The sequence below is a fragment of the Sinohyriopsis cumingii genome, chromosome 8 (genome assembly GCF_028554795.1).
Source record: "Sinohyriopsis cumingii isolate HCF-2022 chromosome 8, ASM2855479v2, whole genome shotgun sequence".
Classification (NCBI taxonomy): Eukaryota; Metazoa; Mollusca; class Bivalvia; order Unionida; family Unionidae; genus Sinohyriopsis; species Sinohyriopsis cumingii.
Genome location: NC_142968.1, coordinates 74,121,296 through 74,140,903, shown reverse-complemented (window position 1 = coordinate 74,140,903; position 19,608 = coordinate 74,121,296). Strand labels below are relative to the sequence as shown.

Here is a 19,608-nt window from a genome sequence, read left to right as displayed (position 1 = left end):
ATGCTTAGCGCAAAGTTCGTTGTGTTATGATTTAGCGCTAAAGACCAATTTTTTCATGCTAATGATTGGGGTGATTATTGTGGTAGGCCAATTTTTTCTTTTGTTTTTTACGTTTGTATGGCTTGGTTTTCTTTAAATTTGGGACTAGTTTATTGCTCTTTGGCAATAGTGCCATTTATGTGATGTTGGTTTGTTTGAACTGAATTGTATATGTTTAGTATTAGGTTGTTTTAAGTTGTGATATTTAATTATTTATTAATATATGAATCATGTATTGAGTGAGGGAATAAATCTATGAGTATGATAGAGAGAAGGTTAGTGGAGATCGGATGTTTATGGAAGTCAGAGTTAGTATAGCGTAATTAAGCGTTCCTTCTACTGAAATTATCAGTGGTTTTCTTGTGCTTGCGAACTTGTGAGGATTCTGCGCAGGTGTATAATAGCATGATTCCTAGTACCTGTTTTCTGGAAATGGCGCCAGAAAGTAGAACAAAGGATTTTTAAATCAGAAGGTTTTTGAATTATTAAATGAGTTAAAATCGTTAGAAGGTGGTTAACCAATGGGTACAATTTGTCGTGATTTATTCTTAATAATTGAAAATCACACAGAGGGTTATTAAGTGCTAAATAACTTGTGTGGATTAAATCCATGTATGTTCTGTTATCTTTCCTAGTACCTGTTTAATGAAATAGGCGGCAAATTTGGTTAACAAGAGAATTGGTAAATACTGCAATGTTATTTAGATTAAAAAGCGTTTACAATGATAGAATTGATAAAACAGCACAGAGTTGTAATACCCGTAGGCTTAGTAAATGAACGAAACATTTTAGAATAAATTTCCTTTGTCTAAACATTTTTGTTTTCTTTGTGAAGTGATGAAGGTTGGCTCGGTTGTTAAAACTCTGTACAAATTCGGCGGTTAAAAGTGCATGTATGGCTACTGCAGCGGTAGATGCTATTTATCGCATCAGCTATTATGGTATCAAGGCCCACTTCTTGTGAGCAGTAACCCCGTTGGCGTATAACTGATGCGACTGGTAGCCTTGGTGGAATCGAATGGAATGACTGAGTTGTTAGTTAGTTAGTTAATGTAATTAAAGAGACTTGTGCATGTGCCTCTGGTTTATTCCTGCACCGCCGGATGATAATTGATCCTGAGGGAAGGAATCAGTGCCTCATCACTCAGGCTTTTATGACCTCAAAGACTGCTGTTAATTTAGCCATCAGCTAGCGAAACATGTCGTCTCATGCTTGCTAAATGAAAGGCTGACACAAGTGGGAATAGACCCAGCACACACTTATGTATAATAGTTATGTTTAACTTGATTGAATGAGTAGGAATGGTACCTACACTCACTGTGTGCTATGTTAGGACCTTTATATGCGCATTGCACGCTTGGATTGGTGTCCGGCCCAGGCAAGGGAGGAAAAATGCGGGGAAAGGCTGTTGTCTATTCGCTGGATCCAGGTTGGTGTCCAAAGGTAATTTTGAAGTTTTAATTGCTCTTATTATCGCCAAATGACTGAAGTAGAGTATTATGTGCTGTTCATTAATTGTTAGTTTAGAGCGAGTAAGAGAAAAGTGGAGAAAAGAGAAATATATATAATTTTAAAACCAATTTGGGTGGATGTTTTGTGATTAAGTGGCTTATTAATTGAGGGAGGGGTTCTGGTTTGTTTTAGGCGGGTTTCTTTGCTGAATTACTCAAGTCATTTAGACGGGTCAAAGTTGCCCATCCTAACTATTTCTCCTAACGGTTTGTTTCGGTTTGATTAATGTGGGCGGGTTACAGATATTTTGTTTGGGTTAAGATGGGTTTCTTTGCTGTATTACTCAGGGCACATATACTGTTCAAAATCGCCCATCCTAACTGTATTACCTAACGGTTTGTTTAGATTTTGATTGGGGGGAGGGGTTACATGTATTTTTTGTGTAACACGGGTTTCTTTGCTGAATTACTCAGGTCGCTAAGACATGTCAAAGTCGCCCATCGTAATTGGTTACCTGACTAGCTTATTTGTGGTTTGTTAAATCCTATTTTTGAGCCATGTTGTTTCAAGGTATTTTAATATGTTTATATTTGTTAGTTGTTTGTTAGGATTTGTTGTGTGTAGGAAGTCTTGATATTTATAGGGGGGTCCAATTTCTTTTGAGCTCTTTGAAAGTTTTTTCTTGTTATCCGGAGTTTACTGCAAACATTGAATATATCATCTAGGTGTTCTACAGTGTGGCAATTATTGCAGTTTATGTTTGCTGGTTTTGGGCTTAAGTATTTACCAAAGCTTCCTGTTAATATTGTTTTTCCTATCAGTATGCGGTTAATGATTCTTTTGGTCTACACTTTTACCCTTGGATGGTTTGATGGATCGATCTACTGTTTTTAGGGTTGTGTGGAGTTGTGTGGAGTTTCTTACCTTTAGGAGTGGAATTCCAGTGTTCCTGCCATTTTTGTTTAGTATAGGTTTTCACGAACCATTGTGCGTCTGTAGAGCTATGTCTGAGTGTGGCTGGATTGGGACTCCTAATCTGACTTTAGCGAATTTGTCTGCTTGTTCATTGCCAGGGATTCCTATATGAGATGGTACCCACTATTTGGTTCCTTGTGGATAATGTTTTTGAGCGTACGGTAGGCCCTGGCAGGAAAGAGTTCTCTTGATCTAGTGTTGCGATTTTTTATTAAGTTTATTACACTTAGGATGTAGCTGATAATGACAGCTTTTGGGATGTTATTGTCAGTGATCCATCTGAGTGATTCAATGATTGCCCAGAACTCTGTGGTGTAAATAGAGCAATGGTCTGGTAGTCTGATCCCTATTTCTATGTTATATTGAAGGATAGCCATTGCAGATGCTGTTCTTGGTGGTTCAGTTGTTTTGTATCCGTTTGTGTAGACTTTAGTACATCCAGGGTAGGTGGTTTGGATGTCATTTATGATAAGTGCTTTTAGTTTGTTTTCTTGTTCCAGTTTGTTTCCGTATTCGGTGGCCTTGGTGTTTGTACTTGGATTACTTTTACAACCAAAGGGATTGGTCAGGTGGTTTGATGTATTTTTCCTGTTGCTCAGCGATTGGGAGATTTTCCATCTGCTCTAAGACTAATTTGCCGCATGGTATATTTGGAACTAGTTTTTGTTTGAAAGTTACATTGCATCTGCTTATGACTGTTTTTGTGGGGTGTGTATTTGGATGGTTGGCTAATCGAACTGAGTATCTGAGGAGCATTTCTTGTCTTCTCAGATTTAGCGGCATTTCCCCAGTGAGAACTTGAAGCTCGTCTAGTGAGGTAGACGGAAGTGCGCCAGTGCACATTATTAGTGCTTTCCTTTGAATAGTTTCAAGTTTATGTTTATCAAAATATTGAAGAGCGTAGGGCTGAGTAAACTCCCATAGGGGTTACCATTTTCAGGTGAGTTCTTCGGAGTTGTTATTGCCTGCTCTTGTTATAATCTTGCTACCTGTTCGAACGTTGTCAATCCAGTTCAATAATAATAATAATAATAATAATAATGAGGACTTTGTATAGTGCCTAATCTTTAGAAGCTCTAAGCGCTTTACAACATTGGACAACACCTATAAAATAAAAAAAAACATATAATGATATGATTAAAAAAAACAAGTACCATGAAATTAGAAAACATTAAAAAAAAGATGCTGAGAATATTTAAGGTAAGAACTGTTTTTTTGGTCTACACTTTTACCCTCATTTTTAGGTCTTTAAGTTTGTTCTTGCATTCGAAATAATCACCCCGTTATTCCGAAGTGGTTTAATTTGTCAACCATCCTTTAGTGCAGACCAGATTAAAAGCTTTTTCTATCTCATGGAAAACCGCTATGAGGTTTCTGGCGGGTTTTCTCATGGAGTTGAATGCTATTTTTATATCCGCTTCTAGTCGTAATAGTTGGTCGATGGTGGAGCGCTTGTTTCGAAAGCCTCATTGGTTTTCAGATAACAGGTTGATGTTTTCAAGGTGTTGTTTTAATCTGTTCGAGAATATGTTTTCCATTAGTTTACAGACATTATAGGTAAGGGAGATGGTTCTATATGAGTCTATGTTATTGGGGTTTTAACCAGTTTATGGATGGAAATAACTATGTCTTGTTTCCGCTATTAGGTAGTTGACCATTGTTCCAAACTGTTGGGCAGATTTTAACAGATCATGTATCCTATTTTGGTTTTTGCCTGAGGATGTTTCTTTTTTTTTGGAGCCAATTGCTATGTCCCATTCATGTAGAGTGATCATTCTATTTAGGTTCGAATCATGGGTTCCTAGGTCTTGAAAGAGATGGGGTTATGTTCCTTATGCTTCCTGCCTATGGTTTTGAATTCGTTTAGTATGGTTACCATTGCTGCTCATGTTGGCAAAATGATTGACTAATATATCAGCTTTTCTTTGTTGGTGGTGGCACCTCTTAGTTTGCGGGTTGAATATGCTGTTTTCCCTTTCGTGGCTCTACTTTTATCCCAAACGTGTTTGGAGTTTAATTTTAGATTTAGTTTGGAGCAGAAGGAATGCTATACATTATCTTTAGCTGTTGCTTTCTCGACGTCGCTCGAGTATATCGAATAATGAATGAGTAGCAGGACTGATGATGATGGTGAGATTGTATTAGCGTCGCTTGCGATCATAATGCATGCGTAACAATTTTAATTCCGAAATAGTGGACTGCTTAATTGTTCGACGGGGGCGGAATAAGACCTCAACCTCCAACGCTCTAATGCACACAGTGTTTGCTACTTACTTGTGTCCGATTTCGGGACATTAAAATCCCACGTGACAACATCGAGCGGGATTATAAACACCCAAGCCCATCGCTAGAAAGTCTGCATCCACTGTTTCGCTTATCGGGGATTGTACCCCACTTATAGCGCCACCCCGGTACCGTGATGACACACTCTTCGAGGTAGTACGATTAATGTGTATATAGCACAGCAAGATTGAATAACCACACTAGGGTTGGGTGTTAGGAATTTTGTTAGGAAGAGAGCCGTTTGTTATAGCCAGAGCTAATTTAGATCCCATTTTTTCCAAAATAAATTGTCTTGCAGAATTTTGAAAGAATGTATCTGTGCAGTTGAAATATGAGGAAAAAAGGAGGAGAAAAAGAATTTATTTGTGAAGTGGGCATTCATTTCTATTTTAATTTGGTGTGAATTTTATTTTCATAACATTTAATAGTTTGTCTTGGCAATGGAGAGGTCAAAGGGATGGTACAAGTTCGTGGAAGGCATGACTTTACATGTAAGCATTGTCGAATGTTATCCAGGTCGATGTGTTCCGTCAACAATCTTGGGTATCCTGCCGGAACATGACAATATTTGCACACGTAAGGATACAGCGAACACACGTCCAATTATTTGATTTCTTTTCCCTTATCCTTCTCTTCTGGATACAGCAAACATGTGCCATTCGTCCGTCTTCCATACAAACTGTCCCGGGTGTTTCTTCTCTTCTTCTTTTCTTCTTGCGTCTCTTTCTTCTCGCTGTTGCTGCCGAATGAGAACGGCTTGTTCTGCTTCTTTATGCTGTTGCTAAAATGTCGTCAATTCTTCTTTCTTCTTCTATTTAAAATCCTCGACGTACGGTAAGGAAAGAGAAAGCCGCGAAGGTACTGGTACTGGTACAAGAATAAATCCGCTAAATCCCAATAACAATCGGTCTTTCTGGAAGCAGGACTTTGTTTGCTTTGATAGCCACTGCTATGCCATCACTCATCTTCTCCACAGCCGGTGCACCCATATTCATCGTCTTCGTAGTTGCCGTCAAGTTCTAACTCACAGACAGCTCTCTTTTGGATTGAAAGACAGACTCTGTCATTTGACTGAATTTTGTAACGGGTGTTACGATTGGTGAAAGAAATAATTCCGTTTCGATCTGATGTAAATAACCACAGTTCACATCATTCCATTCACCTGGCCTCGACGCAAGATGTGGACTAAGGTAGAATCGTCTACCCTTCTAGTGTCCATGCTGTTCAACCCGGACTCTCCCATGTATGTCAGATCATCATTTGCTATCGTCCAGATCGCTGAGACGGCCTTTTGGAAACGAAGGATCTATGTGGAGAGACAAGGCTGTCTGAATAGTCTTAATTACAGTCCACAGGTCAGACGAAGTCTGAGGAAGAGACGAAAACGGTGCGATGCCCTCTATGTTAACTGAATGGTGTTAGAAAAAGAAAAACAAATTCCTTTTCAGGGCCCTTTCATTGTTTTGAAAAAATGGATATTCTCTCTTGCCTGAAAAGCTTTTATTCGATATTTTGCTTGATAGATTTATGTACATAAATATATGAATATCTATGTGTCTAACCCTTTCTCTAACCCAGTCTCTAACCATACCTCTATTGTGTTTTCCCCAGAGAAGCACGTATTCAGGTCAGCCACTTGCAACATTGTTGCCATTGTTTCCCAGTGTCCAGTACCGTGACGTCATCCCTATTCCATTCCCTTGTCCTTATACAGGCCCATCCATTTTCAATTTATATCTAGTGCCCCAGATATACCCACCCTATTAAATTCACATATACTTCCCAGGGTACATACACCTGTTTTTCTTTATATGTTACCATATGCCCTACGGTGCCCTTTCACTATATATATATATATATATATATATATATATATATATATATATATATATATATATATATATATAGTCACCTACCATAACTATTGTCATTTCTAGAAATATGTTAATTTGAAATGATAACAGATTTTTTGGACTAAAACACTCTATGAGATTATTAAGGACTCGTTCAAAGAAAATCTGGATTATATCATTGTGGCACATTAAGACTATTCGTACATCAACTAATTCAAGATTATTAGTACATCAACACTTCATGACTGTTGAAATTCATTCGGAATATTCTATACCTTTGGACTTCCGATATAACAATTTGGATCATTTTGGAATTATTTCACAATACCGTAAGTTTCTCTTAAATTTAAACTTGTAACTTAGGGAATAACATTATTTGTTGAATGTTACCAAGCTTGTTGATTAGCGACTTTCTGTAACGTAATGTAAGATTACGGAGTCGTAAATATATTTAACAGAGGGATTTGATTAATAATTGTGCCTGTGTATTGATATCGTTTAAGTTGTTAGTTACGTAGACATAACTTTTAAGTGTATTCACCGTTGAAAACTGCTGTTGTCCTGTTTACAGTATTTAGCAGACCAGTTGTGGGACCCACTCAATCACCTTTCTTGCCTGAATGAGTTAGAGCGTTTATGTTACACTCGCATGCAACAAGTGGTGTGCAATGAAAGGAACGTGATTGCAGGGCAAGGTAAGTGGCTTTTGATTTAGTACTGCGCTCCGTCGTCTTTAAACAAACATATACAAATACACACTCTCTCTCTCTCTCTCTCTCTCTCTCTCCATTATGTTAATATGATATATTCAAGGAAGATATAGAAAACTGTATTTGAAAGACTTATTAAATATCAAAATGCACAAGAAAGGAGACTTTTGGCATAAAGCTCTCGTAATTATGTGCCTTCTTAGCTCTGCGTCCCCATCTACCAACCCTACCCCAATGCTCATATGCTAAACCCAGCCCATGTGTTACTTTCAATCCAAGAGAAGGAATCACATCTCTGAAAACTACATGCATACCTAATATGTCATTCCCCGAAATTTGTTACTATACGTGTAGTCGGTGTTATTTTTTTTTTTTTTTTTTTGCTACTACATGTTTAGAAATATACATGCATGTACACACGCACGAACTGGCATGCTGATAGTCCCTATCTATACTAAATTCTTAATTTGTCATTACATGCGCGTGGAGGTATATTTCTAATTGGAGGATACATCACAATCGCTGACAAACTCCGACCCATCCTTTTTAATCCCACCAATGTGGTTACTGGACATACATACTAGATTCAAGGTAAAATGGCATCGTGTAGCAGCTGTCGACTTGAATATCATGAATGTATCTTGTTGTGTACATTAGGAGGATTTATGGACAAGAATTTGCTAAAACAAATATTTTCCTTTGATGGTCTTTAAAACCCGAAAAGCATCTGCAGCCGATGTATGATATTGTAACACGTCAGGTTTTTAATAACTGGATGAAGCAAGCAATGTCAAACACATAACTGTGTGAAGCTGGCTTAAGAATAATATTTCCTTATTTCCAGTGACGTCAAGACAACGGTCTTTTTCAACTGGAGAGTTCATTAAAGCCATAATTCCATAACTAATTTCAATTTTTTGAAACTAATGTCTACGCATACATTAGTTTGTATTAGAGACTTGCACTTTTGTCTTTCTTTATGATCGTATGGTTTGTCAGTACGCTTTTGAAAGCAGTTGCTCGGTATTTCGTGCCATGCACCACCTGACATAGTCAAAACGCCTGATTTACATAGGATTGCTATAGTTTCAAATTACTAGACACTTATGCGTGAGAACATCCAGACTATTCTTTAATATAGAAAATTAAGGAGATACCATTATACGGAATTAATCATAGCTACCATAAAGTCGTGTGATTCATGTCCACTTTGACGCCTTTTCCTATTAAATGGGTAAATACTCCGTTTGAGAAATACCTCCCCAACACCAATTCCCGAAGATCAAACAAATAAACACTAAAATCTAGAAAGGCGTAAACGGAGACATAAATAAAAAAAGAACATATTTTCTGTTTTAATTTTCTTTAATTTTAAAATAATATTGTCGATGCTATGCAGTTTTTCAATAAGATTTATCCTGTACATATCGGAAGAAGAACTAGATGTAATATATGTACAAACTTTTCGTTAGAAGAGGTATTAAATCTAGTATCATATAATTTAACTTGTAACGTTATGAAATATTATATAGGCTAACAGGTATGTTTTTATACAGAATAACTGAATTGGATATCCATGTTATGTATGGGCCGTGATACGTGTAACATCAATTAATACGCAACGTAGTTGAAAGTATATGATAAATCATAACTATGAATAACAGTTTCATATTTTTTTCACTCTGATGAAATGATTGGCTCGATCCGAAGATAGATTACTATAAAGATATAATTGCTTTGTTCCGTCTGTTACTGACATTTATAACTGTCAGTTAGAGAGAAAATATACTGTGGTATAAAGCAGCGTGGAGATAAATGGATGTGATTCAGATAGCGAATAATCGAACCACATGCAATCAAGACAGGTAAGTAGCTAATTTGCATCTGAATTTGAGATAACTCAGAAACGAAGGAAGTGGTTGTGAGGTAGTGGTAGTACTAGTATCAGTAGTAGTGGTAGTATTAGTAGTAGTAGTAGTAGTAGCAGTAGTAGTAGCAATATTAGTAGTTGTAATAGTACTAGTATTACGTAGTCGTAGTAGTAGTAGTAATAACAATAATAATAATATCACTAGTAGTAATAAGTAAAGACATGATTTACTAGCACGTCACAGCTTCCTCAGTAGCTGTAGTATCATCAACTAAAGAAGGTGTAGAAGTAGTAGTATTAACAGTAGTATTAGTAGTTGTAGTAATAATAATAGTAGTGCTAGTAGTAGTAAGTAAAAATATGATTTACTAGCACAGCACAGCTTCGTCAGTAGTGGTAGTATCATCAATAGCAAAGAAGGTGTAGCAGTAGTAGTAATAGTAGCAGTAACAATAGCAACAGTAGCGGTAGTAGTAGTAATAGCAGTAGTAGTTACTAATTTGCATATGAACTGGATACAACTTGGAAACGAATAAAGTGGTAACCTTGCAATGTTAGGCATTCTCATTGAATGGAAACTGAACTGAATCAAAGGCCTTTTAAAATCAAAGATATAAAGAGTGAAGGTATTAAAGTTTTGTATAAAAATGAGGTCGCTTAAAATACATATACTATATATCATTCCTTAATAAATCCAATATGATATTTATTTACTCTTTCGTGAAGAGCACGTTTTTGTCTTTTTGCAATACATGCTAATGAAATTTTAGCAAAAACATAGTGTATCTTTCTTTAAATATTTATTTAGGTTTATCACCGTTTTCACCAAAAGTAATTAAACCGTTTTTTCTTAAGGATATCACAGTTCATCGGATTTAGATGAATAATTAAGTTTTCTAACATAATATAGACCACTCTCTTTTCATATGATCTTGAAATACAGAATCAGAAAATAAGCCCGCAAATCCGTCAGATTCAATACTTTTCTCATGGACAGATTGTAATATATATTGCCTAGTTTATAAAGATAATGATAGTTACGGAGGTATTCAAGATAACTAGATCTACCATATAACATAATATAGTTTCTGAAAGTGAAAATTTGTTAATTCTTAAATATGTCCTGTTTATTTCTGTATATCCTACTTGATTATATTGAACAATAAATTCAGATATATATCCTGACCCGTACCCCCCCCCCCAGTCGGTTTTGATCGTTATCTTATTATCACACCTGCCTTTTGTGCCTATAAATTTCCTCAGACAAGTTAGATTTGTTAATTAAGGTCTGGAATTGATTGTCGTCAATAGTTGGTCCCAAATCCAGACATAGTAAATAATTCTTTTCCAGTTAATCTTTCGGTTTTATTGTATGCGAAAAATATGACCGTGTTTTCTCCTACGTTCCTAAATGTAGCATTTATAAAGATTATTATATATATGCTAAAATTAAGATTGAAAGTTTAATGCTGCTCAGCCATATATACAATATGTAAAATTGTCGTTGCATGCTGCGATGCTGCACATATTTATAACTACGTCACTCTGTCACTGTAAGATATCTTCACACACAAGATACTAGCCCTATTCACCTCCTGAGGATATATGGTATTGTTGAAATTCTGCTAGTATGTTTCTGACTGAGTCCTTACCTTGTAGTCCTAAACTAATTGGTTCCGTTACCTTTTAAGCGGTTTCTTGAACAATGCAAACGACCTAGGTAATGCTTGTTATATGTTGAACTCGTAAATCTGCTATATAGAATACGTATGTCGTAATACATTAGTTTAGTTTTGCATCTGTTTTTTATGTGCTCTCTTATAGCACTTAGCAAGTCAACGAAGTAGGTTCCTATTTGTCTGCCTTAGAATTGGTTTCATTAGAAGAGAGTGTTTTCAGGTATTTAACAGTACCAGCTTCATGTTTGTAATTACTCTTTAAAGATAGTATTGCATCATCAGACATAGGTGTCATAAATAATTAACGTAAAGACCCGTATTCACCGGTCCTATCATCAGTTAACTATTAATTCAGTTAGGTATATTAAGGCCTAATTTGGCGGACAATTTAAAGCTGTAACATAATATGATAAATTACTTTAGATTTATTTTATTGTTGGCAGATTACATATATCCATAATTAGCAGAGGTATTTCACACTCCCTACGTAATTTCCCAATATGGAAATAAACACCAAACCTACATTTAGATTTCCCTAATTCAGGAACACGTTGATGTATCAATTCACATCAGGACATCCCATAACATAACGTTACCATGTAACTGTCCAGCATTGTTGACTTTTCCCTAAACAATCTCATGTGAAACTTTGCTCTATATATGTTCATCGTGTTCCAAAAATAGAACGCAGCTACCAAAATTAGTTTGCATGCAAACAATTAGGTTTCAGTACGATAAAACAATTAGGTTTCAGTACGATAATGACTTAAATGTTCTACAATGCATGGATTAACTGGATTAGCATTAAACTGGATTGCGTGATAAAATTATGAACGTGCTAACTTCGTTACAGTTAAGTCTGTTATTGAATTTGTTTGTTTTGATTCTTTAATTTGTATAAGTTTTCTCTTCGTGAGCAAAAACAATGAAATTATCTTTTCAGGCAATCACATATATAGCCCTTACAAGCATATTAATCTTGAGAACTTTTCTGTGGTTTTCTTATAATAATTCCTGTCCAGAAAACTAGTATCCTCTGCCTCCAAAAATCCACTTTACAAACGACTGGATCAAGTATAATGATTTGCCTAATTTTATATATTCAGGTATATTTCCTTAACTCCATATTGATTGTTCTGTTCATTTTGAACATGCTAATTGCAATTTGGAACTGATAAATGCTACCTGCGTTTAAATTCTAAAAATAATTTTTGAAAGCTGCCTTCGAGAAAATCGGAGTCATTAAGAATAAATTGAAACACGATGACTAGCTATCGAATGCATTGTTAGTGTTGCTTGTAATTTCGTAGGGGCAATATGTAACAATCGTACATACTTTAACCTAGATTACAAACTGTCAGATAGTTTTATCTGTTGTGTGTAACACTGCAGTCATCTTTCGTGTGTTATGTATTTGTGGTATATTGTTTATGCTAATATGATAAAGACGAATCACTATTTGCAGATTTGATCTGAGATCACGGAAATAAAAATGGCATTAAGCATTAAATTGATGTGTATTTGCCATCAGTGAAATATCATCATCCAACAGGTGTTCGTTATTTACTCTTCTTGATCAATTAAAGGCATTAACCTACGTCAAGACAATGGTCATGCTAGATTGGACATTTAAACGAAAAATAGACACATTATTATTAGAGGGTTTTTTGAACCATATGTTGAGGTATGTTTAATTGCTTGTGTGTGTGTGTGTGTGTGTGTGTGTGTGTGTGTGTTTATGTGCGTGTGTTTCATTAGAAAAATACAATGGAAAGATATTATTATTGCATAGACAGCCACATTACACGAGGTATTCCCTGGTATACAATAAAAAGCTCAAAAGGACCGCTTTTGTAGACGCCCTTTATCTATTAAATATGCTTTCCCCATCACACATATTGAATGGCATATATTTGAAAACATAAACACCCAAGAAAATGTAATTATCGAAATACAAGCGAGAACAATTTTCATCTTTAAAATGTACGGCACTGTTGCTTTCAGGAATGATCAGTCTAGAAAAATTGGGTACCATTACACTGCTTGTATCTATGTGATTAAGTTTCGAATGTACGTGTGGAAGCCATATCATAATGACAATCTCGTTCGCAAATAGGGTCAAGTGAAAGTGAATATATTTGCGCGACCCCGATACAGTATAGATACCAATTTATACAAGAATGCGTCTTCGTTTTATGTATTGATACAAATATAAAATATCCCTTGAAATGCAACTAATACACGATGATTAGTTATTCTTTGCAGGAAACTAATCATTACAGGTTGTTAGCAAAGACAATATTTTGGACCAATTTCGCAGCTATTTTCGCATAAAAGGAATTCAAGCTCACGGTATCATTTCTCTTTAAACATTCGTAATAAATGATGTTAATGCTGTCTCAATTTGTAATTTATTTTTTTTTTTGGTGTGAATCATCCCTATTATTAATTAGCGATTCCTTTTTCTAATCACTTACAGCTCAATCCATGAATTGCCCAGATGTTGCTGAACCGCAGGAAATACTTACCTCAGACAATATCGACGATCTTGCTGTTGACAATTACAATGTGACTCCCGGCACGACTGTTAACGTCAGATGTCTTTCCAGTGAATCACACACGCTGACTGGCGAAACATCTCTCACTTGCTTAGACAGTGGTCAGTGGAATCATCCTTTACCTAAGTGTGTACCAAACTCTTGGAATGACAATATCCAATTTATTACTCCAATGACTAGTAAGTTTTGTAGGGTTTTTAAGAAAACGTTATCCAAAGAAAGGGGCAAAGTAACAAAATTGTGCGGGGGTTTTGTGACACTACGTTATTAATACAATATTGTGTAAAGTCAGTCAATGTGCCAAATACTAGTGACTAAATAATTTAGCTGGTACTCACGAATCAGCTATGGAAACAAGTTTCTATAACGGCGTCATTAACACTGACTGATGTCCAGCTAATTCATTTAAAAAAAAGCACCTTAATGTACTGTAATATTTTATACACTTTCTCCGTTTTGGAAAAACTGATTTTAATGCAGACAGCCTTAAAGTGATGTAACTATCGCATGATGGTATTTTGGACTTGCAGATGCCAATTATAATATTAGGACATCGATGGAAGTCGAATTGTAAAATAGCTAGGAACGATTTTGAAAGGATGGGGGAAATTTACATTCAAAATGTAAGAGACAGCAACTTAGATTCGTTTTGTTGGGAAAATACTATGAAAGGTTTGATCACGAGCTACTTTGCCATCTCAGCTACATTCAGTCGTGAAAACAAAGTTATCTCTATCTGTATCTAGTGGGAAAACCAAGTGCATATATACGTAATTTAGCGTGTCCATTATTGTCTATATTTTGCAAGTCGTGGAATTAATTAAAATTAATCGAAAATCAAAGTTTCCTACACTTTAATTGGCACCAGACGTTGCTTGTATATTTTGTAAGACTGCATAACGTGATGTAGCATATATATTAATTATATCGTAAATATAAAACGGGCATTTTGAAGGTCGCTTAAATAATCTCCCTCTTATTATATTAATGAAATGCCTTGGATTACGGTACATTATTGTAGCATGCTCGCAAATGGGTCACATTAAATATCAACAACGTAGTTACTTGCATCCTCTACTACACTTCATAAATTAAATGTATCAGCTTCTTTGTTCTTGCGTGTCTTTGCTCAATTTCTACTTTCAGACGGGACCATGAGCATGCAAGAGCTCCATTTTGGCAAGTTCCCACTTATAGTTTTGCTTTGCCTTCTATGTATTTCGTGTATTTCTATTGTAATATTTTTGGCATACTTAATATACGCCAGACGAAAGAGAGAGACAAAGAGGAAGAAGACGCGAAATCGTTCACAATCCATCCGTTATAATCGCAAGTGAGTATACTTGTCCGTACGCTTTATTCATTTCTATATGTTGATCATCTGTAAACGTGATGTTCTCCGCTCTCCACTGGTACTCGTGTGAGTGATTCAAAATTCAAAGATATTAAAATGACCTTTACAGTTCCATTGTAGTTTAGGTTAGTTTAGGTTATTTAGGTATTTTAGGTTAGTGCACCAATGATATGTGCTTTAACAATCGAAAGGTATATACGTTTCAACGGATGCCAGGTTAGGATTTATAAGCACTATCTGGGAGTATCGAGGGTAGCCTCGTTGAGAAAGGGTAATCAATATTTATAAAAAGGAGTTAGTATTGTCGACGATGATTCAACAAAATTGATCTGTTTGTATTTTATGTAATGTCCAGAGAGTATAAAATCGAAAGGGTATTTAATAATCTTTCATCTTTTCTCATCTTTTATACTTAATGAATTTTTTTACCCATTATCTCGGAACGGTTTATCCATGTTTTCAACATATGTGTTGGAGCTGTGTTTGTGACAGGTGAAACCATTCGGTTTACTCAAATATTGTCGTGATCCGCTTTTAAAGTCTTATTATTGTAATGTTTTATTTTCGCATTTCTCTATTTATTATTTTTAATTTAGTCTTAATATAAAAATGATTTTACATATAATCTTGGACAGGGAATCAATAAGGGATTAACAAAGATGGCATTACCTCTTAGAGTGAACTAGTCAATCCAATTATAGTTTTCTGATTAATCGAAAACCAGTGATGTCATATTAATACTAATTATGTTTTAGATCAACTCAGATCTATATATTTTACAGGAACGTCCAGGAGTTAACTAGCCTGGTTTACACATGTATAACAATCGTAAAAATAGAATCTTTAAACGATCGAGTGTGACACAATGTGCTTTTTGTATCATCTACTGCCACTCAAACATCGGAATCAAAATTAAATGAAATTTTCTTTTGTAGGTACATGGCATATAAGCAACGCATAAGTAATTTAGATAATAAATGATCGTGTAAAGGAATAACAGCCATTACCGTTTTCTGATTTTGATCCTTTTCTGTAGCGTTTGCAAACAACTGTCAACCATCAGGCTTACATTTTCCTCATGCATCGGCATGTTTGATTACAGCATTACAGCATGCTAGGTGTCATTTCTTTAGTGATATATTTGAAAGAAGGTCTGAAACAAACATGTTGATGAGGAAATGTTCGTCCTTGTACATATCAATTTTATTTATCGAAGTATCTTTCCAGACATTTTAGACCGCTCCTGTGGCCTAGTGGTTAGAGCGTCCGCCTCGGATGCTGGAGGTCGTGGATTCTATCCCCGTCCGAGTCATATCAAATACTAACAAAAATGGTACTAACAGCTGCCTCGCTTGGCGCTCAGCATTAACAGGTTAGTGTTAGGACTGGTCGGCCTGGTGTCACGATAATGTGACTGGGTGGGACATCATGATACATGTCACTATAAACTGCCACATTGCAGACATCGTAGCGATATGACTGAAAAAATCTAATGCTACGTACAAAATCAAAATCACATCACATCATATCCAGACATTTTTGTTTAGGTTAAAATTAGAGCAGTCGGTACACATAAAGCTAGATAGCATGTTTCAAAAGTTAGTTTACTAAGGGTTAGGCATACTCATATATTTCTATTTGTGATCTTAGGTCAATATTTCTTTTGTGTTGTTGTTTTGTTGGGTGTTTCAGCCAGCCAAAACCCACGGAATACTGTCAACTCTGTGTTACTAGTAATAGTTTGATCTCTAATAATAATGTACTTTTTGACCTTGAAAGCCAGACAAGATTTGTAAAGGGCCATAGCTCAAATTCAAATCCTGAAATGAATAGCAAAAGCGATTGCCTCCCTTTATCCAGTTTGAACGCTGTTATTTAGCACGTCAAACAAAAATGATCATTTCATTATCAAAGGCTTTTGAAAGTTAATTACTAAAATCAAATGTCTTAAAATATCGTTTGACTTTCTTTTAACCAATCCTTTGTTACGAGACCAAGAAAAAGGTCTTAAAACATGTATAATTATCATTTCATGAATTTAGTGGCATAATGTTTCTCTAATGAGTATCGGGTGAATCTCCAAGCGACGTGAATTCTTAATACATTCATATTTGTTTTAATATTCAGGAGTGCATCAATGGCAGAGGAACTAACAACGAACATTGACCAATCAATTTCATTTCGTACTTTTGACACTGAGGAGTCATATCACGTACCTTCGATATCTTTCCGCGTCCATTCGATGCCATACCACGTGCCATTTTATTCTGGTAGATTGAGTGGGAGTCTGTGATTCGCTTTCTGACGTGATCAATAGCCAAGATATTAAACTGAGTTCAGTATTCCCAACCAATATCCGAACATTTATCACAGCTAGGAAATGTATGAATAAAGGAAAAAGTGGTAATGTTTTAATAGCTTTGAATAGTCATAATAAATCGTTGTTTGCAAAGTAATTATTTCCGAGAATCAGCGGAGGTCAGATTGTCTGGTATGCAATTAATTCAGTTATTCTTTTAAAGTACAACTTCACTGAGTGAATATTCGTGAAAAGACTCTTTAGCATGATTGTATATATTCACCATGGATAAGATCGAACATTATCATACAATGTCCTCCAAGATTTCGGAGGACTCCTAGACTGGATCATAAATGAGTGGAAAAAACTTTAAAGCAAAAATATATTTAAATATTAACTTAGTTATCATTTTATCTGGTGTATCGTTAGGTCAAACGTTCCTGCAATAAGAATTGGACAATTTGCATGCATTAGTTCCTGAAACATGGCAAGATTTCAATTATATTCAAACTTAATCCTTGTAACCTTTGTTTTATAATTCATCCATTATGCAAATATTACATGAATGTGAGATGTGTTAGGAAATTAATCCATTTTACAGTCATATAGACAGATTTTACAGTAAGATAATGGCCACCATGACCAAGTTTTATTGATAACTTGATAGACAAGATGCCAGAAGTGTTATTTTAGCCATATACTAACGTTGATTTATAATATGAGTTTCTGCATAAGGGCACATGATTTATAGCACCGCATTGTTACCAATGATTTTTCGTGATATACTAATATCATATATGTGTGTGTGTGTGTGTGTGTGTGTGTGTACCTCATTTTAGCTGCAAACATAAGATACATTTGATAATTTAACATTTTTCATGATTTTATTGAGCAATAAATTCATAAAGGTTTTTAATTGTACTTGTTTGAATTAAAACAGTGTCACTTGATGAAAGATGAGTTTCATTCGTTACCGAGAAAATATAATTTGTTGCATTAAGCATAGATAAACGTCATTTTTTGTGCAATTGGACTTGACTTAATGATAAGCAATTTCCAGAATTTCGTCTACACATGGTTTTCAAACAACACCATCCTTGCTCCTCCCTCACACATCATTATTATTATTATTATTATTATTATATATATATATATATATATATATATATATATATATATATATATATATATATATATATATATATATATATATATATACCATATGTCCGCCTCGCACAACAGGTGTATGACAAACATTTAGTTCAGTATAACTGGAAGGATTTCAAGAACTCATTTTATTATTTTAACTTCATATCTCAAAGCATATGCAAGATTAGTTGTCTTCTATGGGCAAATCGTATTATGTGCAAGAAATAGATTCATGTGCAAAGAAATATTAAAGAAGGTCGCTATTACTAAAGATGTAAAAACGGAAACTTCTCAAGCGATTTCTCAAGCGATTTCTATTGTTTTTTCTAAAAGACATGAAATAGAAACGGAATAGGTCTCCAAAGATTGTACAAAATAATTTCGAAACGCCATTAAATCTACAAAACCGTTACTAAATATAAGAAAGATGTTTAATGACATGTAAAAAAGCAAGGAAAAAAATTTACCAGCTGTTAGGAAAAGAATTTACCAAATGTTCATTGCTTTAAGGTTTGAATGCAAGACGCCGATCTGCTTTTATCCATGACCGATGTTGCTACAAACAGTCAATATATAACATGTTACTGAACATATCGTATAATGCTAAATGCTTTGACAATTTTGACTACTAAATATCCTAAATATGGCCAACAGATAAATGTTGACGGAGACAAAAACATCAGCAACATGCTTAATCGTGTAACATTAAATTTTGATCTTAATATTGCCTACCTGATAATGCTAATTAATGTGTCTATTAAGGACAATGACAGGTATAGACATCAAACATAGTTAAAGCTAATTAGTCCAGTTTGTTTTAACCTGTTCACAAAGATGGCTACCAGATAAAAACTGTTACCCAATAAACAACATATATTTAATATACGGGTAAATATTGCAGCAAAGGCACAATCTTTATGATTTCCCTGGCCCAAAGGATTTATAAATTTCGTCTAAACAAAGCGTGCCAATTAAAGGTTCACCAAGCAGAAGTACGTACCATCACCAGTTGTGTCTTGTCAAAAGACAACATCTCAATGTCAATATGAAAATTACCACAGTAGAACCCATAGGCGTTGAGCCTATACATGTTATGTCTGGCAAACACGAAACCACGGCACAACATTAACAGAGTCTATAAAACCAAGTACCACTATGAAGGAGGTGTATTAGATGTTGTGGAAAATAGCTTTACGTGCAGTTCTTCCGCTGGAGTCTAGTCTGTGTGGTGAAACATTAATAAGATTTGTTGCTAAGATTTCAAAGAGAAGTTGTTCTAATATACATTTTCAAACAAAAAATGATAAACAGTCAATAATGTAATCAGTATGTTAGAGCGTTTTGATGACATGATAATAAAGGCGATTAGTGCCAGTGAATGAAGCC

At 35.1% G+C, this 19,608-nt stretch overlaps 1 protein-coding gene across 1 annotated transcript; it reads left to right on the top strand.

The window, feature by feature from the left end:
• Positions 1-1,273: 1,273 nt before the first annotated feature.
• On the top strand, positions 1,274-17,984 carry LOC149793816 (uncharacterized). Its single transcript, XM_089967820.1, has 5 exons — positions 1,274-1,483; positions 7,175-7,298; positions 13,342-13,599; positions 14,567-14,753; positions 16,902-17,984. Exons 1-5 carry the CDS (start codon positions 1,367-1,369, stop codon positions 17,065-17,067), a joined length of 852 nt encoding a protein of 283 aa, XP_089823946.1. The 5' UTR covers positions 1,274-1,366; the 3' UTR covers positions 17,068-17,984.
• The last annotated feature ends 1,624 nt before the right edge of the window (positions 17,985-19,608 follow it).

Bases quoted from the DNA above. Each gene is read 5' to 3' on its own strand.
- LOC149793816 (XM_089967820.1), top strand. From the start codon at position 1,367: ATGTTAGGACCTTTATATGCGCATTGCACGCTTGGATTGGTGTCCGGC. The intron at 1,484-7,174 runs GTAATTTTGAAG...TCCTGTTTACAG, and splicing joins ATCCAGGTTGGTGTCCAAAG to TATTTAGCAGACCAGTTGTG. The intron at 14,754-16,901 runs GTGAGTATACTT...TTTAATATTCAG, and splicing joins TCCATCCGTTATAATCGCAA to GAGTGCATCAATGGCAGAGG.